Genomic DNA, 20860 nt, shown 5'->3' on the forward strand with positions numbered 1-20860 from the left:
TTATATTTTGTTTATTTTATAGAGGTATAAAGTGTGGTCTCATTAAATATAGATTTTCATTTTATATGGTAAATCACAATTAACAATTCTTAAAACTCATTGTAGATAAAGTTTTCTTTTAAATATAGGTTTAAAAACCTATATCAGAAAAGCATGTTGATAATATTTGCCAGTTTCCATTGATAAAGCTGTAGTGTAAACTCTTTCAGACAGATCTTTCAGTCCACAAAAGCACTGGTTTATCATTTTAAGCTTTTGCACATTTGTCTTTGCATAATATTATATCTTTCTTTGTACTCTAGAGTATGCATATCCTTAATTAGTCATGATTGTACAAGGGCATACTGAAACGGCATCAAAGCAAACTTTGCATAGTAATTGTCACCTCGGATTGAAAAAAAGAGACATCTGTTGTTAAACTCAAGAGTACAAATGTATACTTTACATGCCGCTCCTTTAGAGGGCGATGGAAGACCTTCATTGTGAGATATTTGCTATAGAAGAAGACACAGCGACAACGAGCACTAAAGTGGGTAAACGAGTTCACAAATGTGTGATATAACAAATTGTGAGGTGTCATTGCAAATGTTTTCTATTTTAAATACACATGCAATCTGAAGCTATAGATGCGCTAGGTTTAAAATGAAGACTTTGCATCACAGTGGTAACAGGTCCCTTGATGGGCACCACCCATGTAGTCTGCATTTAACTGTTTTCGTTGTTATGTTCAGGTCTTTTAAAACCCATCATCATGACAACAGTCCAAGTGCCTGATCCCGTCCCAGGTGAGACGTCGTGGATCTCCGCGTCTCCCGGTGGTCTGTGGGAGGTGCGCCGAAGGTGGCTTGGAGAAAGAAAACGAGGGGACATCACGCCAATGATGGGCTCACTGTGTAAGGTCAAGGTGCAGCGAAGTACTGTTACGGAGGGAAACACACTGCATACTGCTTCTGAAGAGCAGGAATCAACAGCCAGCGTTGATTCTAGCGAGCAAGCTACCTCATACCCCCGCTCACTGGACTCTGTGTTGCAGCTTCCACTGGATGAGTGGTTCTTGTTGCGCATGGGCGAAGGGCAGTGTGACATTATAGAGGGCTGCCTGGAAGGGATGGGGGCTGGAGAGATGTGTGAGGTGAGGGCAAAGCTAAAATATAGACTTAGACCAGGAGTGTCCAATCCTGCTCCTGTGACCAGAGTCACTGTCCTGCAGAGTTTAGCTGAATCCCACCTGACACTATTCTTTCAACAACTGTCACTGGGTTCCCACAGTCCTGGCTTAGGCTATTAGAAATTTCCAGGTATGTGTGTTGGGGGAAGCTAAAGCTAAACTTTCCAGGTATGTGTGTTGGGGGAAGCTAAAGCTAAACTTTCCAGGTATGTGTGTTGGGGGAAGCTAAAGTTAAACTTTCCAGGTATGTGTGTTGGGGGAAGCTAAAGCTAAACATTCCAGGACGTTGGCCCTCCAGAAGCAGGTTTGGACACCCCTGACTTGAGACTTTTTACATACAAAAATAGAATTTTAACAGTATTTTACTGTATTGTTAAATCTAATATATTTTTTCACCCTAAATCAAAATCATTATATTGTTTTCTGAAAAATTAAAGAGAAATTACTTAATCATAAAATGTAATATACTTTTCACTTTATATTGTAATGTAACTTACAGGAAAGCTGACATATATTAACTATATTATGCATACAGTGCTGGGTTGTAACTGATTTTATCTGAATAACATAATCAAATTACAAAAAGTAATACTGTGTAATATTACGTTTTAATATTCTGAAAAAGCAAAAAGCCTATTGCTTACACTACCAGTCAAAAAATTTTGAACAGTAAGATTTTCAGTGTTTTTTAAAGAATCCTCTTCTGCTCTCCAAGCCTGCATTTATTTGATCCAAAAATACAGCAAAAATAGTAAAATTGTAAAATATTTTGTAATATTTAAAATCACTGCTTTCTATTCTATATTTTAAAATGTAATTTAGTCCTGTGATCAAAGCTAAATTATGAGCATCAATACTACAGTCTTCAGTGTCACAAATCATTCTAATATGCTGATTGGCTGTTCAACAAACATTTATTATTATTATTATTATCAATATTAACAACAGTAGAGTACTTTTTTTCAGGATTCTTTGATGAATAGAAAGATTCAAAGATCAACTTCTATCTAAAAAAGCTTCTATTCTAAAAGCTCGGAGTCAATATAATTTTTGGGGAAAAGAAATGATAGAAAATTAGAAATTAATATTTTAATTTGCAAAGATGCTTTAAATTGATCAAAAATTATGATAAAGACATTTATAATATCACAAAACATTTCTATTTCAGATAAATGCTGTTCAAAGAAACCTGAAAAAAAACTTACTCAGCTGTATTCAACATAAGAATAATAATAATAAATGTTTTTGAGCAGCAAATCAGAATATTAGAATGATTTCTGAAGGATCATGTGACACTGAAGACTGGAGTAATGATGATGAAAATTCAGCTTTGAAATCACAGGAATAAATTACATTTTAAAATACATCCAGAAGAAAACAGTTCTTTTAAATAGTAAACATATTTCAAAATGTTACTGTTTTTGCTGTACTTTGGATCAAATAAATGCAGGCTTGGTGAGCAGAAGAGACTTCTTTAAAAATGAAAAAAATTGTCCAAAAACCTTTGACAGTATATATTAAGAAAGTTTCCAGTTTTGTAGAATTGCACACATACACACTAGTCAAGTAGCTATAATTACACAGAAAATGGAGAGACCTCACAGCATAAACAAATAAAATATATAATGTTTCGTTCAATTAATTTGACTGATTTTATATTTAAAAATGATTTTATTTTTTTCAATTTAAGATTTTTAAGATTTAATTAATTATTAGCTTCACTCCTTCACAAACCTCAGTTTAGGAAACCCTGACATAATATAATGCACTTAATTTTGTAGATAACAAAGAATGGAATACATTGTCTTTCTCTTTGTATTTTATATCTATATGGCTCAAGATTATCCTACCCAAATCAATGTAATAAACGAGTTAGGTCAAAAAAAGTAAAAGTAATCAAACAGTAGACTAGTAGATTATATTATTTAAATGTAACAGATTATGTTACTACTAACTACAAGCTTCAACATGTAATTTGTGTTCAATAAAGAACTACATTTTGTTACTAATTTACAAGCACTGTATGTATATCATGGGAAATGGGATATCACATCTCATCTATAAACTTCTTTTTTTTTTGTGCAGTTTACAATAAGTGCCTGGAATGCAAAGAACAGTGATGCTAATGATCCCCAGACTGAAAATACAACAGAGCAGGGATTATCTCAACAGTCTGACTGCTTTACACTCCAGCTTCACTCTTTAACTCCTGGGCAGGAGTCTTGGCAGATGACACCTGGAGAGAAATGGGCTTGGGTGCTGTCTCACAAGCAAAGGGGTGGTCAGCGGTTTGGGAATGGAGATATCTGGGGTGCGACAGACTGCTACTGCAGAGCTGTGAAGCTAGCAATAACTTTAAATGGCAAGACAAGAAGAAAGCCAGAGGACGAGGCATTTACAGAAGGTGTGGATGGAGAGGATGATGATGATGATGATGATGCTGCTTTGACACCATGCTTTTATAAAGAAAATGAGCAGGCAGAAGGTGCTGATGTCTCCATTCCAACTGAAGAAGAGTACAAAACTGTAAAAGCAGAACTTCACTGCAATCTTTCTTTATGCCAACTTAAATTAGGCCAGCCTGGTAAGTCCAGAGACAGCAGTATCAAGGCCACTGAGCTGAACCCAAAGAGCACTAAGGCCTGGTACCGACTTGGGCAAGCTTGCCTGCAGCTGGGCGAACTGGAGGAATCTCGCATGGCCTTTGGAAAGATTCTGGAACTCCAACCTGATTCTGCATCAGCTCGCACTGCTCTGAAACAAGTGAACAACAGATTAAAGGACTTGGACAGTAAACTCGGTCAAAGGCTGAGCAAGATGTTTAACTAGAAAATAACTGAAAGTTGTAACAAAAGCAGAACATGTGCATATGTATGAAAATGATTTCCTTGTAGCTTAACTTCAATGTTTAAAACTTGAAGTATGTTTACTGTATGGGTAGTATATATACTATCTTAAATGTTCAATGTTGTAATTTGTCAATGTTTAAACCTACATAAACTTGAAAGTTGTGCAAAGTCATAAGACTGCTTAGGACATTTACTGAATGTACTAAAGTTTTGTTTATTTTTTTGTAAAATAAGAATATACTGCTTTGAAGTTTTGTTCTTAAACATGTTTTCATTCTGGATTTATAACTGCTGTAGAAAATGATCAAAAGCCAAGTATACTGCATTCTTGCATCAAGTGACAATAAACAATGTTATTTATAAAACAGTTTTTATTGATTAATAGTTAACACAATATGAACAATTAAACAAGGCATAGCATTACCCATTTCAAACAAAATTATATATTTCAAGGAATTGCTAAACATATTATATCTTATTGTTTGTTTTGCTATTGCAGAAAATTTTTAAATCATACTATAAGCAGCTGAAATATCTATGTTAAGCGTTTTTAATGAGTTAATTTTGTAGCCAATCGCATCACGTTTTCCAGGCAGAGGCGGCCAATCAGACGACGCCTCGCTACCTCTGCATTTAGAAAGCTTTAGATGAGCAGTTAGAGACGATAACTACACGTTTACATTTCCAAACTTTACAAAGCAGGTGATAATTAGTGAGGTAAGTGGATATTTGTATCCTAACTAAGTAAACCAATCGATTGTACAGTAATATTTCTTGATGTCGTTGCGGCGGTGAGTTGTGTGAGGAGAACTAACGCGTGAGAGACAACAATTAATGGTTTTATGACGAAAATATCGCAGTATACAATGTATCAAGTCATAATAGATCATATCAGTAAATGTTGTTATTAATGTGGACTATTAATATTCGATTGTAATGTCGGCCCAGCACAGACAGTGCGGAAATTAACCAGTAACGTTAACTTACATGGCGCCAAGAAAACGGTTCTGCGTGTCCTGAGGATGGGGTGTAAAATGTTTAAATAGCAAATAGCATGAAACAAAATTTTTAAGCAGTGTTAAAAACTTTGCCCATACTTTTTATACAGCATTTTGTAATTTGTTCGCCACTGCCCAAAAGGAAAATGGCTAACGTTAACGGAAACCGTTTCCAAACACTGCCTCCTCCTTTTTTAGACAAACCACATTTGAACCTCCCTCCGCACTGACCCCCCTGGTGCACCCCACGGGTTTGTGTCGGTAACTGAATCTGATGATATGATACACGGTGACGGGGCAAGTTTTTGGGCAATATTGCCGTCAATGGGCAACCAGGTGAGAACAGTAAGAACAGCCCCACGACCGATCTAAAGTATCCAGATAGAAATGTGTTACCCATTCTCAGTGGGAACGTGCCTGCACAACATTGCTCAAAAATAGTTGCCCCGTGTATCATCTGCCTAATTATGTAATTTGTTTTAACAGATATTACTAAAATTATTTGTGCTGCATAGTAAAACCGTCAACATAACAATACATAAAAATGTAGATTATTCGTATTTCTATTACGCCTACTCTATTACTCAAACTAACTTGAACGAGGCGTTTACATTAAATGTAAATCAGTCGTTATACATTGCAAATCCAGTCGTTATATATATATAATATCTACAACGCTGATAAACAAAAGTTTAGTTTTTAGCTCTACTTCTCTAAACAATACACGTAACATTCCACGCGGAGACGTGACCTTAACTCTTTAATGGTGAATTGCTGAACATTTAGGTTCTGTGAAATTTGAATTTCCCAATGTTTGGCAAGAAATCTTAAGATGGTGTGCTTGGCAAGTACATACAACCAGTACTTGCTGTGGATATGAGGAGCCATGTTTTTTGAATGGAAAATAAAAACATTTTCACTATGCTTGTTTACAGGAAATAACCATTTGTGAACCACCTATATAGGCAAGCCTGCCAGACTCCTGCTAGAAGAAGTAGTGTATGGATACAAGGTATGCAATTCACAATTTCAGGATTGATTTTCCTGGGTGATCAATAGTGGTACTTATTGAGGAATCATTCAAGCTGGAGACACAGGTCTCTGTGGCGCAATCGGTTAGCGCGTTCGGCTGTTAACCGAAAGGTTGGTGGTTCGAGCCCACCCAGGGACGGAAAGCTTTTGTTTTGATGCTTTTATTTTGGGTAATTAATCAACACTTATTCAGACATTGCTGTTGCGCCTTATGGTGATCCACTAGCGATGTCTGTGCACATTTGTGACACTGGACCACAAAACCAGTCTCAAGTCGCTGGGGTATATTTGTAGCAATAGCCAAAAATACACTCTATGGGTCAAAATGATTTTTCTTTTTTAATGCCAAAAATCACAAGTGTCATCCCTATTTTTGAAAATTCACGAAAAAGTGCACTATGCAAACTTAAATTATTATAATTCATGAACGCTTTTGAATATAAATAAGGTTGGTCGCTTTTTAAAGAAGAATTAGCAGATTATTACAGAAGTGAAATAATTTAATAAAATTAAAGTATTAAAAAGTTATAGAAGTTTAAATTTACTGTAAACAAATGTATTATTATTTTTATTTTATATAAAATAAATAGTTAAAAATCTAAAATTGCTATAAAATTAAAGTGATATGTCTACAAAAGTTGTGTTCCAAATTTGAAGTTGATTAAAAAAAATTGAGGTTCATATGCAATTTTGTTTAGGCGTTATACCAAAAACAGCCACTGGGTGCCATTCAAACGCCATTGATTTTTTTGTTTATGCATTTCTGTCACAAATCTATCAATTTCTCTCTCAGTATTACATCTATAACAAAATATTTTAAATTACATCTACACCAAATATGGAATCTCGAGACTCAGACCTTTCCAATGATATGTATTTTGTCAAGATTATAAAAAGTTTTGATTCTAACAGACCGTAATACATTTTGTAATATGACACCCCCGCTAAGGGGGAGGAGACCGCTAAAACATTTTGAAGTACCATTGCTATGGTAATGCAATGTCCGATTTCAAAATGGTTTTCACAGGGTGAATTTTGAGATTTTAAGCTTTCAAATGGTATATAACATATGATGATTGCTAAAACATGTGATAGGAAAAAAGCAAGGAAATAAAGACTTTTAGTGACAAAGGTCAGAACTCCTGTTCTGATGTAGATTTATCACAGACTCTCGGTGCACTCTTGTCATAAATGAATCTATTACTGTTCCTACATAATTTGTAACAACAAAATATGGTAAAATATCTATTTAGGATGCTTAGACCTTTCCAATTATATATAGTTTGTCATGGTTACATTAGGATTTAATTGTAATATAGTGAAGTAAATTTAGGCTTTAATTGTAATATAGTGAAGTATACGGGACGGTTAATTTTTGATACGTAATATGCATTGCTAAGAACTTCATTTGGACAACTTTAAAGGCGATTTTTTTCTCAATATTTAGATTTTTTTCAATCCTCAGATTCCAGATTTTCAAATAGTTGTATCTCGGCCAAATATTGTCCAATCCTAACAAACCATACATCAATGGAGACCTTTTTTTTTGACCAATCACAAAGGTCTGCATTTAATAGTCTTAGCCACTTTCTAAAAACATATCTTCTGTTATTCTGAAAGGAATATTGATTTCAGTTTATACTTAAGCACATTTACCCTCAAAGACTTATGGTAAAAAAAAATATTGAACGCAAAGCCTAATAAAGATTTCCACTATCGGCAGTAAACTGTGCGGTAATGCACAATTATGTATCAATAGCTTGTATGTTGGGCAGATAGGCGGTCATGCAACATGCAATCGGCCTGACAGGCATGATATGCAGTAAAATATGCATCAAAATATTTGGTTAGGAATATATGTAAAAAATGTTACACTCCACATAGTGGTGACTATACTCTGCATTTATTATTAAAGAGCGACATCTAGTGTCAAGCTTGGAGTAACTACAACTACAACTACTACTATTTATTAGATTAATATGGGAATTTTGTATAATAATAATGTAATTAAATATTTATTGTTTTGGCCTTAAAAATATGAAAACATGCACTAAGCCATTTAATACTGCCCAATAGTTGATTTTGAAGGAATTCACGATTTCATATTGGTTACATATTGAGAGCGATCCCACGAAGGTCTGTGGACAGGCGATACCTTTAGGTAAACCTCAAAAATGGCCTTTCTGGCAAGATCTGCATAATGTGTGATATGTATGTGATTTAGACTTTTAGACAGAAAACATGTTTCTTCTGAAGGAAACATTCCAGTTGCTGTAGCCACAAGGTCTCTGTGGCGCAATCGGTTAGCGCGTTCGGCTGTTAACCGAAAGGTTGGTGGTTCGAGCCCACCCAGGGACGGAAAGCTTTTATTTATTTACAAATATTATTTTTGAGTAATTAATGTGACTTATATAGACACTGCTAAAGTACCAACCTAATGAATTATGCAGTGTACAAACTAAAAGGTCTGCAGTTGGTACTAGCTTTTTTTTAACATGTCACTCAAGTAGGCACCTTTAAAACTGAGTTTGTTTGAAAGATTTTCAATTTGACACATCTAAGCTTTTGCATTTTTATTCTTAATAATAGATATCAAATAGATCATTGCAGTGATAACGATGTTTTTACCAACAACCAGGAGGTTATGATCACTCTGGCTCCCTTGACCAAAAACCCAATAGGATTAATCCATTGGTTTTTGGATTATTGCAGGCTCTGTGACCAAAAAAGTATGATTCTTACACATTTTATTCATCATAATAATCATTACAAATAAATAACTTTATATGTACTTTGAAGCCTAAATACAGAAGAAATACAGCTATAACAAGCTACACCACGGTTGCATGACTTTAACTTCAGGACCACTAAGCTTCCGACAACTCTTTAAAAACATTTTTCATTAAAGTTTGAGTTACTTTGCAATAGCCCGATTGTAAAGACAACGAGGCTGTGAAAGTAGTAGAAAAGTTTACCTTTTGGGTATGATGACAACAACCTCTGTAGTCCAAGTAACAAAGCTTAAGAAAATCACAAGGGATACTTGTATACGGATATATAATATTATACATTACTGGTGTATTTTATATTGTAGAATATGGTGTCTTGAGTTTGTGTTAACCATTCAAACATATTCAAGACAATGGAACCCATTTCTATTTTTTGGCCTACAAAAATACGCCATCTCTGCTGCACTGTGTATGATAGACTGCAGACAAAGCTTCACTTAATAGACTAATACTTGGTGCAACAATCTGTAATATCATGCATCATCTGTAATATCATGCATCTTGCATAGTAGATTTTTATTATTATTTATTTTTTTATCTTCAGCATGAAATATGGTGACAAAATGAACTTTTAAGACAGAACCTTTACTAAATTTACGATTGTAATTTATTATTCAATGTAGCTCACTTTTGTAGCCTTAAACATTATGAAAGAGCGACCTCTTGTGTTAAGCTCAGAGTTAACCTGTAACATATAAGCTCGTCCCTTGCTTTTCCTGAAGAGGGTGATAGAAGTTCACTTTTGGGAGATTGCTCTTTACTTATGGTAACTGAAGTTTACCAAACAAAATAGGGCTAATTGTTTAAATCAACATGATGATCTTGAATTAACTGAAAAGATATATTGGTATATATAAATTACTGTACTAAGATGGCATGGTTAGTAGGTGGATAAATTATTCCCTTAAATCACTAGGGAGAGCTCATCTGCTCCTATTAATACATGAACAGTTACAGAAAACAGAATTCACAACACAAGTTAAGATCTGCAGGTGACCAGTTTTTCAAGTGTTCAGAACCTACTGGCTGCTAAAAAAAAATGAGGTTATGAGGATTCTGAGTAAAATAGCATAAATATTTGTTTGTGTTTAGATCATGTCTGTACGGAAATACAAAGCACATGTGGATGTGGATTGAATGTCCTACTTGTTGATGTTGGCACAACGCAGCTCCCACAAAGAAGTGGTAAGTATTGAGAAGATCTACTATAAAAACCTAAACCTACCTTTGTCTATAAACTGTCCTAGTTGGAGTGGCAGCCATTTTTAAACAGATCTCCACAAGATCCCACCCACAAGCATATGACATTATCGTAAAGCTAAAGTTGTCTTAAAGGTGTAGTAGGACATATAAATTCACAACTAAACGTATACATCTTCTTTTGAGAATGAAGATGAAGTGTCAATTTGATATTGTTGTCAATGGGTGGTCCCTGACGAACAATTATATTCAGTCCAGAGGGGGGTCCTTATGGCTGAAATAGCTCAGTTGGGAGAGTATTAGACTAAAGGTCCCTGGTTTTTCGATCCTGGGTTTTGGCATTTTGACTCTTCATTGTCGTGAATAAGTCCTATACTCTTAACATAAAAATGATTTGCATTATTTCATTATTATTATCATCATATAATTATTTTTTTTTAAGATCTAAACACAAAGACAAAATGATTACTGCCACAATACCACACACAAAGCAATTCTGTGTATTCGCTAATGGGTATGTAGTAAAATTTAATATTTTCCAATATTTAACCCCAAGAGAATGGAGCCATCAAATTATTTAAAAAAAATAAAAATTCTTTAACCAGGAAAGACAGGATTAGAAATATATATAGCCTTATAAAGAACAGATTAGGCTTGAAATGTGATAAAACAGCCAGGTGACAATGATATAAGGGGTGGACCATTTAATAAAATCTCAGATATAATCATATGATAACAGCATACAACATAACAGTAAGAAAGGCATCTGAGCAGAGAGAACAGATATAGTGCAACAGTGTCATAAAAACACCCAGGTAAATATGAAGCAGCCCTGCTGGAGCAGTATTGTGAGCATTTAATCAACATTTTCATTTCTGTAATCAATATGACACATTAAACTTATGGCATTTCCCATTTTCTTCCAGGAATGACACTGTATTATTATAGAATTACATTCAAACATTATCTCCACATATTGTATATATTCTCAAGTATTGTATACAGTATTTCAGTACTTTTTTTTTCACATCCCTTCTATTTTCTACTGGTCTAGCTTCTTTTAGACTTTCCTTTAAGTGCTGTTTTATCAAACATGGATTGACAGGAAGATAGCTGACACCACGAGTCCGCTATAAGAATGAAAGGAATAACAATCCACAAAACATTCATAAACACAAAGTAGAACCAGAAATATATGGGGTGACCATATTCGCTGTGAATATATCCATCTCTGTGCTCAGTGAAGAAGTAGAGTACTGCACCATACAGCTGACCTGTAAGTAATGGTGGATGTTGAACTTAATTGTGCCTTATAACATACACTGTGTTTCTCTAATTAAAAAGATTTAATGTGGAATAAATAACTTTTATAATTGCATATACTGTACAATACATAAAAAAACACATATCTTACCTAGTGACACAATGAGTTGCAGGATAAATCTGTAAGAATGATTATACAGGAAGGCCACAACAATCCATATGCTGAATGGACCCCACAGACACGCGGTCACTGTCTCCATGCTAACAGTGAAATTATCCGCTCTGGAGAAAAGATTCCAAAAAAGGAGGTTGGATACAATGCATAGACTCTGTTCTCTTTTTTTTCTTCTTTTTTATGCATAAACACATTCAAGCATGTGCAGTGTTGGGGAAAGTTACTTTTAAAAGTAGTGCATTACAATATTGCGTTACTCCCTAAAATAGTAACTAATTACGTTATTTAGCTACTTTTTATGGAAAGTAATGCATTGTTACTTTTGCGTTACTTTTTAAATATGAGCAGGGCTTGATTGTTTTTAATACAAGAAGTTCTAATCATAGCAAACGTAAAAGCCCTTTCACACCAAAAAGTGTAATGAATAAACCTCAGGCTGAAGGAAAAGTACATTCACGTCTGTAAAGTAGAACGCAGGAGAAGAAGGTTCAACACTCTTCAGCAATAAAAAACAATGAAGCACAATTTTGAAGTCATTTTTGCTTATTAGTATGGTTGAACTGGATCATCAAAGGTCAGCAGCAAAGACATTGGTTAATAAAATGGGATTAGATACATTTGTGTTATTTAACATAATTCTTGCAGGTTGGGTCATATTCTGAGTTTGCACTTCACTGTTTTAATTAATTTTGATTAATACTAAATCTGTTTTTTGAGTGAAATGAATTAATGCACATTCACATTTAGTCTAGAACTACAGTAACAGCATGTTCACACAGCGCACTGTCAGTCAATAAATGGGACAAAAGTAACTCAGATATTTTCTTGTAAATTAAAAAGTAATGCGTTACTTTACTAGTTACTTGAAAAAAGTAATATTATTACGTAGGTCGCGTTACTTCTAAAGAGTTACCCCCAACACTGAGCATGTGTATAACTTACATTGCATATCTGCTGTCTCCTTTGGAATATTCTTTCCCTGTAGAGGAAAACATAAGCATTTTTGTTATTCATGGGACATTAACAGAATCTTTTCAAACTATTATTTTAAAACATCCTAATGATAATCTGAGTCAAATAGACTTAGAGCCTCACTCACACAGTTGAGAAAGGAAACTCTGGTCTTCAGGAATGATGGTGTAGTATAAAGAGAACCATCCCTCAATGACCCCATGGATAAAGCCACACACAGTGAACCAGCACAGAGCTAACCTCCTCCCTCCACTAAGGCTTCTTCCAGACACCTTACGGCCAGTCAGTGACCAGGTGGCGAGCAGCAGTGTCCCGGACACAGAGAACAGGAATATGAGAATCTCTGACATTGAACGGTTATTAGCCACATAGTTGGGAATGGACAGGTTGCGTGGCCAATAGGGATGATTTATAGTGTCTGCTTCCTTCAACATCTGTAAACATGGATGAAAGGTAAAACCATGATTATGAGACCAAATTTATAAATAGTAGCATTAGAAAAACCCTTAATCTGGAGTTACAGATGTTTTGTATTGCACTTGATAACGTGGAAATAACATTACAGCATGGGAATGAATTTATACGTCTGTACTTACTCTGTGATGAGTTGAGAAATATCCTACAAATGTGATTATTTCCCGCGTTACTCTTTATGTTACTCTTAATTGTCTCCTTGGAGGTGGAGAGCGCGGCAACGAAGTGCTGAAACCTGCTCTTTGAGACTACATGATCAAATTGTAGAAACATCGCGCCACCGAGTCACAGCCTACTATAAGTCCACGTGGTTCACGCTGCCCAATCACCAATAGGTTTTGTGGAAAGAACAACCCATCGCGAAATGTACTCGGCTTGCAGTTGGATGATCTCCTCGGAACATGCATGTCGTCACATGTGATGGCGAAGTGTGTATATGCTGTGAAACCATTACAGATTTTGTAAATTAATACGCTTTTATCTCGTAAATCGTGTTTAGCATTTAAACTTGAGCTTCTTAAAACAAAAATGCACACTCCTAAGCCGTGATAGGGACTCAACCCTGCCGTGACCCGGATTCGAACCGGGGTTGCTGCGGCCACAACGCAGAGTACTAACCACTATACGATCACGGCGAGCTACCGGAGGTGGTGGAAGCTGTTGGGGGAGTTGGGGTTTAATACTTATACATGTTTTTACCTGCAATAGTTCTGTTTTATTGTGCTGATATGTGAGCATACTACTTTTCCCATAATGTGAATCACTTAAGTACTATGATTTACAATCATACATAACACCGCATGTTTGCATCTTTATGGCGGCTAGTGAAAATAAAGGCCATTGAGCTTTAATAATTGAGATCTGCAGTGCTGGATACGATATTTAAGGAATATGTGAATATATGATGTGAAGTTTGAACTATTCTGTTTATAAGTTTAAGTACATATGCTAGGTTATAATGGATAGCTTTTGGTTTAGTGTATATCTCCCATATGGTCTAGCGGTTAGGATTCCTGGTTTTCACCCAGGCGGCCCGGGTTCGACTCCCGGTATGGGAAGTAATTGTTTTCTTTTTAGTCGTGAATTTTGTAATGATATGAATTATGTACGCACAATATAAGTAACACTTTTTTTTTTTTTTTTACGAATCGAGTCGATACTTCAAAAAGCCCCAAATAAAGCATATGCAGATTACAGATTACACACAAAACACACAGGGGGAATATTTATTACACAACTCTTCAACTCATATTTTTGGAAAAACATTTTTAACGTTATATGTGCGCTTAAATAAGCAACATAAATCCTGTAAAAAAAAAAGAAGAAAAAGTATTCACAGAATTCATACTAAACTACGTAATCTCTACGTATGTGATTTCATGTCACGTGATCGGTAAATGTTCTCCAAAATCACTCTGATAGCGTTCAACAGGAATACATCTCTTTTCATTCTTCATTAAGACGTTTATTTTCTGCTATTTATTACTGGTCAGTTCTGTTCAGCCAGATAAAACGACAGAAATGCGTGTTGATCAACAGCTTCGTTTGGACGAGCAGTTGCTGCGGTTCATGGACCAGCTCGAGGCTCTGGAGGAGAAACGACAGACTTAATTCCCTTATAGAGGAGGTATAACGTGCAATTACACTTAATTAGACTCAGCACATATTTATATTGGGAATGGAATCCAGCTTGTTCAAAATTACGTATTGTATACGAAATATTTTCATTTTTCTTCAGAATGTAATGCCATTAATTCTTTTAACACAGGGATGGTTTTCAATTGCAAAAGCACGTTATTCAATGGGAAATAAGCAAGTCTCTGCTCTGCAGTACGCTAGCGAGATGGAGCCTCTTGTTTATGTTGAAACCAGGTTCGTATCATCACATGAAATTAAATAACATTTGCTTGTGCATAAGACTCAGTCATTTACATAGATCCGTGTGCTTGCTTTGATAACAGTGTGTTGGAAGGTGGAACAGCTTCAGATGTGAGAGAAAAGAGGATAAAACAGAAGAACTGAAAAACAAAAACACACGATAGAAGACATTGGAGCGAAAGAAACAGGTATGTCTGATTTACTGACATTTAAAATACTGTATAATGTTTTGATTTGTTAGGCATCTTTCCACAGTGTTGCTTATCTAATATTTTATATGTAGGAGTCTAAACTGTAATTGTATGATTTGTGTTCATGACAACATTATTGGAAATTTCAGGTCTGAGAAGGCGAATAAATACCAAACAAAAGGGGGTTAAAGAGGAGGAACAGGAGACAGACCCTCAAGTAAAGACAAATGCAGAATCATCCACACCAGAGTACAGGGATCCTTTGAAGTGGTTTGGAATCCTTGTACCACAAAATCTGAAACAAGCTCAGTCTGCTTTTAAAGAGGGTGAGCTCTTTTGTCTTTTATATAAATTGTTTGCTTATGCTATATTTAATTTCATCCCTCTCTAGTATACTGATGTGATGTGATTTGCTGTGTGGCCTATATTTGAAGTATTATTTCAGCATCATTTATTTTTTGGAAATTCTGTTTCTTGTATTCTGGGTTTATTGAACGATTAATAATTTTTTAAAACACGTTTTCTTCCCCCAGTCGTCACTCTCTCAGCAGAAATTGCATCTCTACAAAGTGCAATACTTGACAAGAAAAGACATGCAGGCACAGATGAAGGAGAAGCAAGAAAAGACAGAGAAGACTCGACCAGAAATAAAAAGGAATAACTGACCTTTCATCTATAATCTTTATTTATTGAAAATTTTTATAAACCAAATGGACCTTAGCTCAATTTTACTGTGTTGAATAATATCAAATGTTTGTGACATATCAAGAGATGAAAACACTCAGTACAGTAGTTTTTGAGAACCTGCTCTATGTAGTATATGTATATTTTGTCCTTTTAAATGTAAATACCACTGCAATCATTAGTTATCATATTTCAAGTGTCAAGTCACCTTTGTTTGTATAGTGCTGCTTTTTACAATACAGATTGTGTCAAAGCAGCTTCACAGTAATAGACAGGAAAAATAGCATAATTATGGAAACTAAACTAAGGAGACAGACAGTTCATATTCTGTTGTGAAGCAGCTCTGCAAAACAGTGTCATTGTTCAGATCAAGTCAGTTTAGTGTTGGTTCTGGTAAAATTCAATAACAGTCTGAATGTCACTGAAATCTATATCTATAGTAATCTATATCAGTAAATTAAAAGGCTATAAAAAGCATTGTTCTGTCCGTTTCTAAGTGGCTAAATCATATCTGTCAGATGATTAAAATGCATAGACAAATGCATGTTCTTTTTCCATTTTAAATGGAAAAAATTGTTAAAGTTCATCAGGTATGTGTTAGATTAAACAATGCCAAGCTACATACGTTTACCTGGAAGAAGATGGTTTCTTGTATCCAAGCAATACTTAAGTAATCATGTTAAATGTAATTTTTGTAAACCTATATCTACCTAACTTTTCTTGACGTCAAAAATTCCTGATGAAATCGCAAAAATACAAGTGGTAAACGTGCACGTGCAGTAAGTATCAGGCGCGTCCTCGCCTCTTGTCTGTTTAAGGTATAAAATAACATTTGATCAGTGCATTAAATTAACGACCAAAACGAGAAATCCTGTTCTTTGTTGTGGTTACTTCATTAGCCTTTTATCAAGTTGTAAGCGCCTCACGAATAAAATCCAAACATTCAAACAGAGGCGGAATGATAAATAAATAAATATATATATTCCCTATTCTCCGAGTACTTCCTGGTGTTCATCGGAAAAGAGCTGCTAGCGGGTAACGATGTTTACGGTCGGATCTGACACCTGGCATTACATCGTTTGCGCGCTCACACAGATTTGACGGACGTCTGTTTTTATGCTTTTACTGAGCCGTGTAACCGAGAAGATGTTTTCACAATGACAGGACGATGCGATCAGTGTCAGACCAGGTGAACCCGCTATCTCGGTCAGATTACTATCCTGTTATCTCTACGATGAGACGAGGCTATTAAAATCAATCCCAAAAGATAGACTAAAATTTGATAAAAACATAAGAGGATATCGCATTGTTCTCATTTTGTAAGTGTGTTACTCTTACTGTATTGTTGCTCGTATCGTGGAAGATTTGAAGATCACTGATGGCGTCAAAATCTAGGGTCTCCATTCTGGATTACTTCAATATCGTCTGTGAGGGAGAAAATGGCAAAATTGAATCAAACTGCAAAGCTTGTGGCACAAGGATTCAGGCTAAACGGACAGTTACTTCTAACTTTGTTACACATTTAAAGGTAAGGGTTAATTTTTTATGTAACTGTGTTTTGTATCTAATAACATGATAAATGTTAGAGGTTTAACCATCAATGCATGGCCACTATACATGGTCATGGAAATTAAAAGACTAATTGAAATTGTAATTTCCTGGTCAATAGTTAGCCTACAGATATTAATAAAAAAATAATTAACACAATATTTTAATAAAATGTGCTGTGCAATTTCTTTAAAGTCGGTTTATGATACACAAATGACTTGAAATATCACAGAAGTTCAATATCCAGAAAGTGCAAGAACCTTTAATATTCTGGTCTTTGTGTGCATTTAGATATATATGTTTACATGAATTTGTTTATTGGGTTCTATATGCAATTCACCTGTGTATAATTGTCACGTTCACAGCGCAAACATCAGGCCATGTATGATGAGTTTGTGAGGAAGAAAGATGTGAAAAGGGAGGCAATGCAGATGTGTACTGGACCTCCAAGTGGTCGAGTGATCTCTCAAAGTGGTGCTGGAATTAACAAGTTTGACTACAGTGACCCTCGCCAATCCCTAATTTCAGAAGCCATCGCCAAGATGATCATCCGAGACCTGCAGCCGACACAGATAGTGGAATATGAGGGTTTCCGTGAGCTTCTTCAGCTCCTGGAGCCCCGTTACATACCAGTACCATGCCATTATATACAACAGCAGCTCCTGCCAGCCTATGTCTCCCAAGTGCAACTAGCTGCCAAACAGGCTTTAAAAGGAGCCGAGTCCTGCAGTGTGACCCTTGACCTGTGGAGAAGCAGCTCTGTGGGTAATAACAGTGGTGCTGGGTTTCTTGGGGTGACTTGCCATTTCATTAACGCAGACTGGCACATCAGATCCGCTCTTTTGGCATGCTTATCTCTTCCAGACCACAGCAACACTCAGCAAATGCTCAGCGAATTTAATGAGGTCTCCGAGTCCCATGGCATGTCTGGCAAAGTGTTCAGAGTCGTCGCAGACTTGTCGCCCTGTGAAAACAGATCGGCTTTTCGTCTTCCTGGGTTCAAGCTCATTGGAAATGGTGAAGAAGATGAGGAAGATGGCAGCGATGAAGTGTCCAGTGCAGGGGAAGCCAAAGAAACCATTAGTAGCAACGAGAACAAGAAGTCTTTAGATCAGTGTCTTGGTCGAAGTAGGATAGACTGCTTTGCTCGATTATTAGCTCAGTGTGTTAAGGAAGGAGTTTGCGCTTCCCCTCAAATATCAGTTCCTCTAAACAAAGGAGCCCACCTGTATAACTACATAATTGCTACAGTGGCTTCTGAAAAACTTGTCCAAGTGTTCGGCTCCAACACCTCAACAAATTGGCAAAGACCCTCATCCACAGACAAGTGGAACGCTCAGTTAAAAATATTGCGGCAAATGGTAGAGTCAATGGATTTTCTTGAAGACATTGTGGATAGACATGACTTAGTCCTCGGTAACTTAGAAAAAGCAGAGCTACGGGAGCTGGTTGAGGTGTTGGAGCCTTTTGAGGAGGCCTCAGACATGGTCCAAGGAGACGAGCACGTGTCCATCAGCCTAGCCCTGCCCTGTGTGCTAGGTCTGCGCAAGCACCTGGCTGAGGTCGTAACTCACCAGTGCTCTGGGATTGTGATGGGATTGTCTCAAGCTCTGGACCGCAGACTGGCAGGCATTCTTGAGGACCCTCTTTATGTGACAGCCACCACCCTGGACCCACAGTTCAAGCTGTCCTGGAGCAGTGACAGCGACTGGCACAAACAGGTGCTGCTGGAAGAGGTTGGAAAGCATACTCGGCCTTTGAGTCCACTAGAACATCACTCAGAGGCCCAGCCGTCACCGTCCAAACGCTGCAAGCTGTTCTCTTTCATTAAGCAGAGGCCAACCACCCAGGCCAAGACTGTGGAGCAGGAGCTGTCCACATATCTCCACGAAGAACCCACAGATGAGGATCCACTACAATACTGGAAACGCAAGTCCATCGATTTCCCCCTACTCTCACAAGTAGCCAAAAAAGTTTTTACTGTGCCAGCAACAACCACATCAGTGGACCAGATATTTAACCTGGTTAGCAAGACACTCAGACCAGAGCAATGTCGACTTCTGCCAAAAAACTTGGACACTCTGATTTACTTGAAGGCTAACTATAGGATACTTTGGTCCTAACTGCAAAGCGAGCTTTACAGGATTTTCTTTGTACTGATATCAAACCAAACACCGGGGATTGTGCCTGATATATATATCTATCTACAAAAACTGTACATTTACCCCAAAGTAAATAAAATACTGTTGTCAGCAAATATTAATTTTTTAGTTAGGTACAAAAGGCTAAGCCTAAATTAGATAAATAACTATTAAGTAACTATTATGGGTAACAATTTATAATAACTATCTATCTATCTATCTATCTATCTATCTATCTATCTATCTATCTATCTATCTATCTATCTATCTATCTATCTATCTATCTATCTATCTATCTATCTATCTATCTATCTATCTGTCTGTCTATCTCCTAACTATTTTAAATTCAATGCAATTGAATGAAAATGGAAATGAAAGTTATTATAAAATGTTAACCTATTATGACTCATTATCAGATGCTGGTTGCCTTTATTGAAGACTTTTATAAAACATTATGTTTTAAAAAAAACAGGACCATACAAGTGCAGTGCACACTGTACTTATCCTTGATTAATTGTTAAGTATTTACATAACAATTCTCCTTCACTATCAGCATTACGTAGAACCTCAGAAAACACACTATTCTTGCAGCCAAATGCTTTCTCAGAACACCTTTAAGAAAAACAATAGCACATTTCCAGTTAAATTAAACATTGTTATTAAACATTTTGTGTATAATAGTTAGCTTTACATTCTAAGGCAAGCATTGGTCAAATAGAGTTACAGTGTGGCTGACAGGCTTTTTGTGTGGGTTCCTTGTGTACAAAACCCACAGGGTGAAAGCTGCAGGCAGGTTCTGTAATTGAAAATAATTACATTTCAGGCCTATGGGGAATCGGAGAACGCTGATGGTGGACTGCAGTCTCTCCTAGCTTGCAGGACTGAAAGGAGAGTAATCAAGTCTGTGGGATATTAAGAAGAGTTGTTGTGCATTAAGGACCTTTTGTTGTGAAAAAGACTTTTCCGTTTCAGTAAAAGTGTTTGTTACCAAACCTGATGTTTTTGTCCTGTCATAACTTCTGGGTCAAACAATAATATGCCAAAGGTCAAGCAATTTCAAGGTCTTTATTTACAGTTATAACTACAACGCACTTGTGCATCTCAATAGAGTTTATGCGTGCTTGTATTCTGATCATGTGGAGAAGAAAATAGCAAAAGGACATTCAATCAATAAACTCAATTTCAAACAGATTTATGTGTAAGGCGGGGCAGCACTGCTGCAGTGCAGATATTATGAACATTCGTGAGTGTGTGTATGCTGGATGTGAATCCTGATTTCAGTGTCCCACTCAGTCTCAGTGGGGCTACAGTATCATATTCTGGGTAACATTGTACTTGCAATTGCATTTTCTATTTGTGCACACGTAATTTGCAAAGTCTGCCAAATTTTAAATGGAAAAGCAAAGTCCATTTGAGATTTCATTTTCAACATGCGTGCAGGAATGGCCTGGGAATATCGAAACAGCAATAGCAGTGGCTCTGATTGCAATTTCATTTC

At 36.2% G+C, this 20860-nt stretch overlaps 3 protein-coding genes, 1 long non-coding RNA gene and 1 pseudogene across 5 annotated transcripts; 4 read left to right on the top strand and 1 right to left on the bottom strand.

Annotated features, from left to right (window-relative positions):
- The first annotated feature begins 495 nt into the window (after positions 1-495).
- On the top strand, positions 496-4379 carry LOC306860381 (FK506-binding protein-like). Its single transcript, XM_079402053.1, has 3 exons — positions 496-529; positions 732-1132; positions 3254-4379. The coding sequence occupies exons 2-3, from the start codon at positions 752-754 to the stop codon at positions 3995-3997; spliced, it is 1125 nt and encodes a 374-aa protein (XP_079258179.1). The 5' UTR covers positions 496-529; positions 732-751; the 3' UTR covers positions 3998-4379.
- Positions 4380-4625: 246 nt separating this feature from the next.
- Positions 4626-11884, top strand: LOC306860383. Its single transcript, XR_013783379.1, has 3 exons — positions 4626-4734; positions 5951-6027; positions 9929-11884. It is a non-coding gene; the product is annotated as an uncharacterized lncRNA (long non-coding RNA).
- LOC306860382 (3-beta-hydroxysteroid-Delta(8),Delta(7)-isomerase-like) lies at positions 10726-13316 on the bottom strand. The gene is made up of 5 exons (XM_079402054.1): positions 13043-13316; positions 12574-12880; positions 12417-12453; positions 11451-11581; positions 10726-11310 (listed from the first exon to the last, which is right to left on the bottom strand). Exons 2-5 carry the CDS (start codon positions 12878-12880, stop codon positions 11087-11089), a joined length of 699 nt encoding a protein of 232 aa, XP_079258180.1. The 5' UTR covers positions 13043-13316; the 3' UTR covers positions 10726-11086.
- Positions 13317-14441: 1125 nt separating this feature from the next.
- LOC306860508 (coiled-coil domain-containing protein 115-like) lies at positions 14442-15654 on the top strand (annotated as a pseudogene). Its single transcript has 5 exons — positions 14442-14547; positions 14689-14792; positions 14893-14909; positions 15139-15315; positions 15523-15654. The product of its transcript is annotated as a coiled-coil domain-containing protein 115-like (transcript).
- Positions 15655-16677: 1023 nt separating this feature from the next.
- LOC306860384 (zinc finger BED domain-containing protein 4-like) lies at positions 16678-19734 on the top strand. The gene is made up of 2 exons (XM_079402055.1): positions 16678-17201; positions 17587-19734. Exons 1-2 carry the CDS (start codon positions 17052-17054, stop codon positions 19342-19344), a joined length of 1908 nt encoding a protein of 635 aa, XP_079258181.1. The 5' UTR covers positions 16678-17051; the 3' UTR covers positions 19345-19734.
- Positions 19735-20860: the final 1126 nt, after the last annotated feature.

This window comes from Barbus barbus (assembly GCF_936440315.1).
Source record: "Barbus barbus genome assembly, chromosome: 41".
In the NCBI taxonomy this organism is placed as follows: Eukaryota; Metazoa; Chordata; class Actinopteri; order Cypriniformes; family Cyprinidae; genus Barbus; species Barbus barbus.

Coding starts and splice junctions, on each gene's coding strand:
- LOC306860381 (XM_079402053.1), top strand. CDS start 752: ATGACAACAGTCCAAGTGCCTGATCCCGTCCCAGGTGAGACGTCGTGG. Junction 1,133..3,253: donor GGGCTGGAGAGATGTGTGAG/GTGAGGGCAAAG, acceptor TTTTTTGTGCAG/TTTACAATAAGTGCCTGGAA.
- LOC306860384 (XM_079402055.1), top strand. CDS start 17,052: ATGGCGTCAAAATCTAGGGTCTCCATTCTGGATTACTTCAATATCGTC. Junction 17,202..17,586: donor ACTTTGTTACACATTTAAAG/GTAAGGGTTAAT, acceptor TCACGTTCACAG/CGCAAACATCAGGCCATGTA.
- LOC306860382 (XM_079402054.1), bottom strand. CDS start 12,880: ATGTTGAAGGAAGCAGACACTATAAATCATCCCTATTGGCCACGCAAC. Junction 11,582..12,416: donor GGAGACAGCAGATATGCAAT/GTAAGTTATACA, acceptor TCTTTTCTCCAG/AGCGGATAATTTCACTGTTA. Junction 11,311..11,450: donor GCAACTCATTGTGTCACTAG/GTAAGATATGTG, acceptor CATTACTTACAG/GTCAGCTGTATGGTGCAGTA.